Source organism: Limulus polyphemus, unplaced genomic scaffold, assembly GCF_000517525.1.
Source record: "Limulus polyphemus unplaced genomic scaffold, Limulus_polyphemus-2.1.2 Scaffold9560, whole genome shotgun sequence".
In the NCBI taxonomy this organism is placed as follows: domain Eukaryota; kingdom Metazoa; phylum Arthropoda; class Merostomata; order Xiphosura; family Limulidae; genus Limulus; species Limulus polyphemus.
This window is the reverse complement of record NW_013675170.1, coordinates 2,836-11,456: the sequence shown is the minus strand read 5'-3', so window position 1 is coordinate 11,456 and position 8,621 is coordinate 2,836. Positions and strand designations below refer to the sequence as shown.

General features: G+C 31.8%; 1 protein-coding gene across 1 annotated transcript in view; it reads left to right on the top strand.

The window, feature by feature from the left end:
* LOC106475979 overlaps nucleotides 1-7,999 on the top strand; it is a 16,941-nt gene extending 8,942 nt beyond the window's left edge. Inside the window, exon 4 of the mRNA XM_013936655.2 lies at nucleotides 6,006-7,999. Within this exon, the coding sequence (XP_013792109.1) occupies nucleotides 6,006-6,652 (647 nt within the window). The 3' untranslated portion in view covers nucleotides 6,653-7,999. The remainder of the gene's footprint in view (nucleotides 1-6,005) is intronic.
* The last annotated feature ends 622 nt before the right edge of the window (nucleotides 8,000-8,621 follow it).

Below are 8,621 nucleotides of genomic sequence, written 5' to 3'. Positions count from 1 at the left end.
ACGACACCACCACTGTGATGAAGTTTTGTACGAAACCACCACCGTGATGAAGTTTTGTACGAAACCACCACCGTGATGAAGTTTTGTACAACACCACCACTGTGATGAAGTTTTGTACGAAACAACCACCGTGATGAAGTTTTGTACGACACCACCATCATGATGAAGTTTGTACAACACCACCACTGTGATGAAGTTTTGTACAACACCACCACCATGATGAAGTTTTGTATAACACCCCACCATTACGAAGTTTTGTATAACACCGCACTGTGATGAATACTATCTGGCTATGAATATAAGCACTAGAAAAAATCAATAAAGGAAAAAAACAAAGAAAAAGATATTTTAAGCATAAATCTTGTATATTATGTATTTCACGATGAATATTAGCAACAGGAAACATCTGTAAAAAGAGACATTTTGAACATAAATCCTGTATATCTTGTATACTATCTTATAATGATATTGAGTGGAGAAAACACTGTCATATCTTGTATTTGTCAGAGACCTTCAGTCTTGAACACAGATAACTGCCTTAGGACAACACAATAATTTGCTGATAAGTTTTATGTCATTCAAATTTCTATACAATACCATTACTCAACAAATGAGCTAAATACTGGAAACAAATATAAACTATTGATATGTTAAGTATAATTCAGTTTTTTCTGTTGTCTAAATCAGAAAATCAAATTCATTACACCATATGATCACAATATAAACCTAGAGCCGAGATATTTTTGGTGTATATTTAGTCATATCACACAACTGATACTAGGTACATATCAATTAAATTAATTCATTTATCACATGTACAATCCTATCAGGTCAATCCCACCTTGCTTCCACCTAACACACCCACTGTTATTACACATATTTTAGCATTTGTTCTATCCCAGAAATAATTTTTAAATATTCAACTTATTTGTGAATTTTTCATCAAATTTGTTTACTTACCAAAGTTTAAATCAGCAGCCATTTTCTGATATACTATGGGATCAAGGCTAAAGAGTTATCATTCTTGAGCAATTTTGAGAGTTCTACAAATGACCATGAGAAGTATTTCAGTCACTGTGCATGTATCAATACTTTAACTGCCTTTAAAATGTAAAACAAAACTATTTTATTAGAAACAAAATTACTTATACACTAAATTTTGCACATAAAAACAAATGACAACACTGACCTAAAATCTTACCTAATTAAAATAACAATTTACACTTGTACTTTGTTATATCCTTTTACATTATCTTGGCAGTTTTCAATACGTGATTTGGAGAATTTTTGGAGGTATAGTTTCTTGTTCTAATAATTACAACAACAATAAATTACAAGTTAGCATTTCAGAATTCCAAAGTGTGTCATACAATTTCGGACCCAGATTCAATAAAGGTTATGTTTGACGATGAATCTTGGGCAAATTGATCAAACATAAATGGAAGCTAAAATAAGGTTTAAAATAGACTTTAAAATCTTAAGTTAACATTTAAAGGTGATAAATGACTTAATAATATGAATGTATTAAACAGATCATCTACAGACTAACGTTGGACAAGTAAAAAGTTTAATGGTTGAGCAACTTATTTTTCTTAGTCTCTCTTACAAGACTACAAAATAAATCTGTTAATAAATTATTAGAATAATATTGTTGGTGTTAATATTAGATATATTTTTTTATTATTACTAAATATTAGTATTACTATTAGTAGACATCAGTTAGTGAGTTACCGTGTTATTCAACTAATTGTTAAGCCTAAGTTCAACAAGTCGAGCCGTCAAATTACGGAAAAAAACAAGTACTGCTAACATGGAAACTTACGTTTGAAAATATAATATAAGGAATTGGTAATCAAATATTTAATTTAATGTTTTTAAATGATTTATTTCTATATATAATATGCACACTAGTCTTTCAAATATAAATTTATGATATTTTAAAAATATATTGTATCCTTCCCTATTAGAAATGTCATTTAACAATATTTCTTAAATTGTTTCTATTAATAAACATTCTTAATAACTAACATAAATATTTTTGTCGTCTTAGGTGGTAGAGGGGCGTTCACTGTCTTCTTATAATCGCAGGATTGGTGTTACTGTTAAAACATATTTTGGTAGTAACTGTTCGATACAAAGTGATGTAAAAGTAGCATTTGTAAATTAGTAATGAATAACTGTACTACTAAATAATATTTCTGGCAATAAACCAATACTAACACTAGTACTAATATATTACTTGTTGCAATAAATAAGTCGAGTCAGTGAATTACATCCATTGGCCAGTAACTTCTTAAGGGCGGACTTGGTTAGTAAGGCTAAGTTATGCCTTAGGGTTTGTTTTTAGGCATAATGTTTAAAATATGTTGACTTATTATTTTACTGCATTCTTTGATATTACTGTTAAGACATCTCAGTGCCAAATAGGTTGATAATGTTTTATGTCCATTTAATCCAGAAGGTGAGCCGTAGGAGCAACCACGCCAAAAATATTGGAGGGAGGAGAGAAGATGGAATTTTATGAATTCCTGTGTGCTGAAAATATCTGTGATTTTTTTTTTTACATAGCATGTCCTGCGAATTTAATGCCCTCAGTGCAACACTTACTTACTAAATTCTATTTCTACACCTTAAAGAAAACAACAACAACAAATTACCCAACATTTCAAAATTGTTAGGCAACGCAGAATAACTTTTTTAAATGTTGTTAGAACTTTGACAATCAGGAGAAAAGAATAATTAACAAGACAAAACAGTTCTTGTGCTTCTAGTCCTGATGAAGCCACAATGGCGACACACTGGCTGAAATAGTTTATTATAATCTGGAGAGTAAAGAAGGTCGTTTTATTTCTGACTCTACTGCCAATATTTCTTAGCCCCTACAGTATGCACTACAAATTCTGAAAAAAAAAAGCAAAAAAAAAACAAAAAAACAGAAAAGTTCAATTCAAACAAAGGAACACTGAAATTTTTACTGAGCAAGATTAGGCCATATTAAACCTTTCTGCTAATGTTCTACACCTTCGCTGTAATTTACAATGTTCCGAAATACATAAAATGGTAGCATTACTTTTCAAATTAGTTAAACAGTTTAAGTAAAATATATGTGGACAAGGGGAATTATTCAATGAAAAATAACAATATTCATTCACCGTTCAATTTCTATTTTATTATACGTCACATAAAATCTAAGGTTGCATTTCAACAGCACCCCAATGGCTCACCGGTAAGTCTGAACATTTATAAGGCTAAAAATCGGGTTTCGATATCCGTTGTAGGCACATCACAGATAGCATATTGTATAGCTTTGTGTTTAACAACAAACAAACAAAAGCATTTCAACATGATATAAAAATTAAACTTTAACCAATATACGAGTCATTTCCTTTGCAAGTTGGACCAGCGTTGCAAAACTAATAAATACGCAGTAACTGGAAACGCTTACTTCCTCAGACCTAGTTTTTATTCCGAAAACCACCCTGTTTATGTAAAGTGCTACCTTTGACAAAGATAAATAGCAATAACTAATACTGAGGTTGTTTTGAACCTTTTTCCGAATGAAAAGGCTCCAACTACACCATATGAACATATATTATTTGGATAAGTAAAGAAAGCGTCACACAATGCTGTAACTGAATAATTAATAGGTTAAAACTTTCTAAAAAAAACAAAACAATCCATAACAAAAAATCGCTAATATTCATTACAGACCCAGATGGAACCATAGATTTCATTTCCAATAAAATGATCAGATCTTTGTTGTTCTATTGGCGCAAGCATGCAGTGTGTTACATTGTGTTTAAGTGCGCGTTACAAAGAATTAAGGATAACGAAACCTTATCAGCTACACACAGAAAGCTCGATAGCTAGATTATGTGTCTAAAAAGTTAAAGTACAAATTTTGACATGTTTCCGAATTTTTAGGGAGTGGTCATAAAGATTATCTGGAATAGGTGAGGGAGACACTCAAAAGGCCCCCTTCGATTTTCGCGCCTATGAAGTCAACTGAAAGTTAAACAAAATCTAGATCAAACACTTAATATTTAGTTTCTCACAATAATAGGTAATGAGAATTTTTATTATTGTATCGCTGTTGTTGTGTTCAATGTGAAGAAGTGTAATTCTAAGAAATGTTTTTTGTTTTTTTAACGCTTCAGTACGAACCGCTCGGCATGGTCTGGCGGTTAGGACACTCGACTCACAATCTACTTCTCAAATCCCATCACTGACCATGCTCACTCTTTCAGGCTTTATAGTATGACGGTCAATCCCATTATTCATTGGTAAAGAATAGCCCAAGAGTTGGCGGTGGGTGGTGTTTACTAGCTGCCATCCCTTTAGTCTATCACTTTTAAATTAGGGACAACTAATGGAGATAGCTCTCGAGTAGCTTTGTGCGAAATTCGACAAACAAATCTTTGATAACGTTCGACGGGCTACATTCGTTGATAGGGTTAACTCACAAATACAGCTTAACACGCACTTACTTGCAATATTTCTTCTAGTACCTACAGCACAAACTCAAGAAAAAAGTCCAGTAATAAACTGATGAACTAACGAATACACTATCTGACTAATTAGCTCTCTCTGACATAATCATTCCTTGTATTTTTATATATAACAATAATTATCCTAAAACTTCCTATAGCAAAAAACATCTAAGTTAAAAGAGTACAAATATTGTCTACAGCAGTAATACGTAGCAGTTTCCCACCTGATACCAAAATTTTAAAATCATATGAAAATGAATTCACCAACTACGTAGAAAGTAAAACTATAGTGGTAGTGAACAAAATTGGCATATTTGAAAAATACGATTTCATAATTGAAAAAAATAATATATACATATACACGTATATATATATATATATATTTCTTTATTCGGGCAAAATTTTCAGGTGCTTTGTTTTTAATCTCTAATGAACAAAACATGAATAGTAGCCACAATCTAAAAACAACAGAGGTCATCACAAACAGTCGTGGGATAAAATTGTTTTGTTTTTCTTTCTCAGTAGAGCTTGTTGTTTTCAAATGGCTTATTATAAATAGTTAACTTTTAAATTTGATAAATCCACATAAAAATAAGTACCAGATAACCCCTATTGAAGAATGTTCAGTGTGTGTTTAGATGCATAAAGCAGTTCGAACATTGGACCTTCTGATTGACAGCCTGGACACTATACACAGGGCCATTACCAATCCAGTTTGCATATATGTAAGTGTGTCATTTGTTCAAAATGACTTCTTGAGTGAATAATGTTTTGATGGGTAATGAAGAAAACTATTACAAGTTTAACATAGTAACAAATCAACAACATTTCGACATGGGTTTGTAAAAACCAGGTATAAGTAGTTTACATGGACACATGAATCAAGACACACAGTAGTTTGTCGTGCGGCTAAAGCAACCTGCAGGATACGAGTGATAATTGAGCGATTTTCAACCTTCTGTAGCTTGGACTATTACATATTTTCTGTAGATGTGCTTTACTGGAACCTTCTTCGCATACCACATTTTAAGGCAATCCATTAAGAAATACCTGAGATATAACATCACTAATTTTGATTGAATTTATTCTGTTTTTTCTTTGCACCCAAAGTGCGGAAACTTTATATTTTTGAAACACATACTTATATGGATTTTTTTTTCTTTCGAATTTGGTAAACAGATAAATCTTTACAACTTGCAATAGGTGTCAAATGTGGTATAAATATAAGCCAAAATCTGAAAAGTTATTCAACAAAAACTGCTAAAATTTGACCAAAATGTTTGCGCATGCCTAAGCAAAAAGTAACGTGAGCTATCGGTCTAACATTTTTACTACAGCTTCACCTAAGAGTAAAAATGGACCGATTTAAGTTTTTGTCATTCGGAGTAAAGATTCAAAGTAGCTTAAACATGTTAACTAACTGACAGATACAAAAATATTCGTTGGTAAAAATGGACTTAAGAGAAAGAATTGAAATTACCTGTTTAATTAAAATATTAATCTCTACTTACTCAGAACTTCCACCCAGTGCTGCTCAAGAACCACCCGTTACAGAGAATCAAGTCCTCACCACATTTTCAGCAACCATCTCTCCACCCTCAAGTCAGGGAAGTCCTCCATCTATTGCATCCCCTCTTGCTATTCCAAATATCAGTTCAGATCCTGTACCCTCTGCATCAGTGAGTCTACCCATGAGTCCACCATCTACTGTTTTAAATGACACAGATCCAAGCACCACTACAAGTCTGGACTTTGATCTTCACCTGGACCTAGAAGACTTTGAAAATATGGAGGTTGGTGTGTTGGGGTCAAGTGAAGAGCACAAGGTAGAGTCTAATGACACTTACATCCAACAGGTCAACAGCCAGCCTGCCACTGAGAGGAACTCCATAGCTGCCTCTAGCCTTAGTGATTCAGTACACTTGCATGACCCAGGAATGGACATTGAATTGACAGAGTGGCTTGATTCCATGATGCCTGTTACGAGTACAGTGGGTCCCTCTACAAGTGGAATCAACAACACACAGCCTATTGGCAGTGTAACCAATGACCATGACCCACTTCTGTCTAACATGAGTGTCCAGCACGACCCTTTTGACTTGTTATGTGTTGACGAAATAGAATTCAAGACTCCAACTTTGATGTGGGATTTTGCTACTTAAAATCGTTTCTGTGATATAGAGTGGTCCAGCTTTTTTTTCTCTTTACCTTGAATGTAATATTTAGAATTAGAAATGCTAGCCAGGATCTTGTGGTTTGATATACTCATTAAAACTAAAATTGAGGACCAAAATACTCTTGCTGGTGCTTAGACCATTAAAATGAGTACGTTGAATCATGTGGAAAACATTAAGTTATTTTGTGTTTTAAAAGCTGGAACAACTTTCATAATTTTGTGTCAGTAAAGCCGATTCATCAAAATTACCACAATTTTTTTCCAAAACGTTTTACATAGGATTGTTATGTATTGTGTCAATTACTTGTTTTATATAATTTACAAAGTTTTTTTGAGAGTGCATATTTGAAATGCATGGTGTGAAACTGGCTTCCAAGGACACATACCATACAGAAGAACTGTTTCTTATTTAGGTTTAATTAAACACAAGAACAAATTTGCTGAGTAAATAAGTTTTCTAAAAGTGATGTTTCACTTTTATCTGTTACATAAAAAAAAGAACTTTTAAAATCGGTAGGCCTAGAGTGTGATATGAAGTTCTTTTTACAAAAAGGACGTTCACTTTAAGAAAAGGAGTTAATAAAATAATTTAAATCATTTAATCGTTATTTTTGTAGCTTTATATGAAATAATACAATTACCAAATGTTAACAATTAACTTGTCTTGGTGTAGGTAAGTATTAATGGCATTGTTTAATAAGCGAAAATGGCAAGTGAACAAAATATTACATACTTTTAATTGTTTTATTTCACAATTACTTAAAAGAATAACAACTGGTTATATTTATTGTATTGACTTCTTTTCATAATCTAAGTCAACCCTCCTTTAAAATCAATCTACTTAGATTGAAAGTTGTAGTCTTATAAGATAAACTCTTTTGTTAACATTTACCAACTTGTGTCCTGGAGTGTTTTGAGCTGGTATCATAAATTATGTATATTTGTGTAAAGTAAAATATTATACTGACAGATGGACTGTACAATACAACATGAGTCCAGAAGATTTTTTTTTCAGTCAAAATAGATGGAATTGTGAAACTTTAAGACACCTACAATTTCTGCTTGAAATATATGTAGTGAAAATAAGTGGGCAAGTGTGTTTAGGTGTTTCACAAGAGTGTAGTATAAATATATTTACTAATTGAAAAGTCATTATAGGCTTAAACATAAGATATAATGTTAATAAAATTAATATATTTACTAATCTACAAGTGATTACATATAATATATACTGTTAATGAAGTTTAATAGATGTCCATGAATTATTTTTGTTAATTACATCATCATAGTGGGCTTATGAAATCAATAAAATGTGCCTTATTAAAATACTTTGTTCTCACATATTACACATTTAATTGAATGTTTCATTTGAAACAATATTAACCATCAGTTATATTTATATTTTCCTTGCTTAAAAGGAATTATATTACAGATTACTAAACTACTCATGTTATTTGGTCCAATCATTTCATACAAAATCTTTGTAGAAAAGGTTGTTAATCCATTGTCATCTTAGGGGTGGCTCACTTTAACCCTTTCTATGATTTGCCCAAAATTTCTCGAGTGCTCTCCATGTTTCAAAAAATATATACTGAGTTCATTTGGGCAAAACATTTTTAATTATTTGCCCAAATTTGTTTTCATGTTATATTACAATGGGCTATCTAAAAGCAAAACAAAAAATTTGCCATTTTTTAGCTCATTTCCAAAAAACAAAATTGACACAGAAAGTTTTAAGAAAATCACTTTTTGTTTGCTAGCAATGTGCTAGTTTAATCTCTGTTTAATTTGTTCCTTACAGATTTTTCTCCTTCCATAAATAATCTTATCTAACCAATAGCAAAACGAGTCATTAGAGACCCATGAAATTGTGTAAAAAAGTTTAAACATTTAATGTGCCAAAAACACCTTCATGACGTACATTTTGTTTGAAAACTGTCTTTGTTACAAGTTTA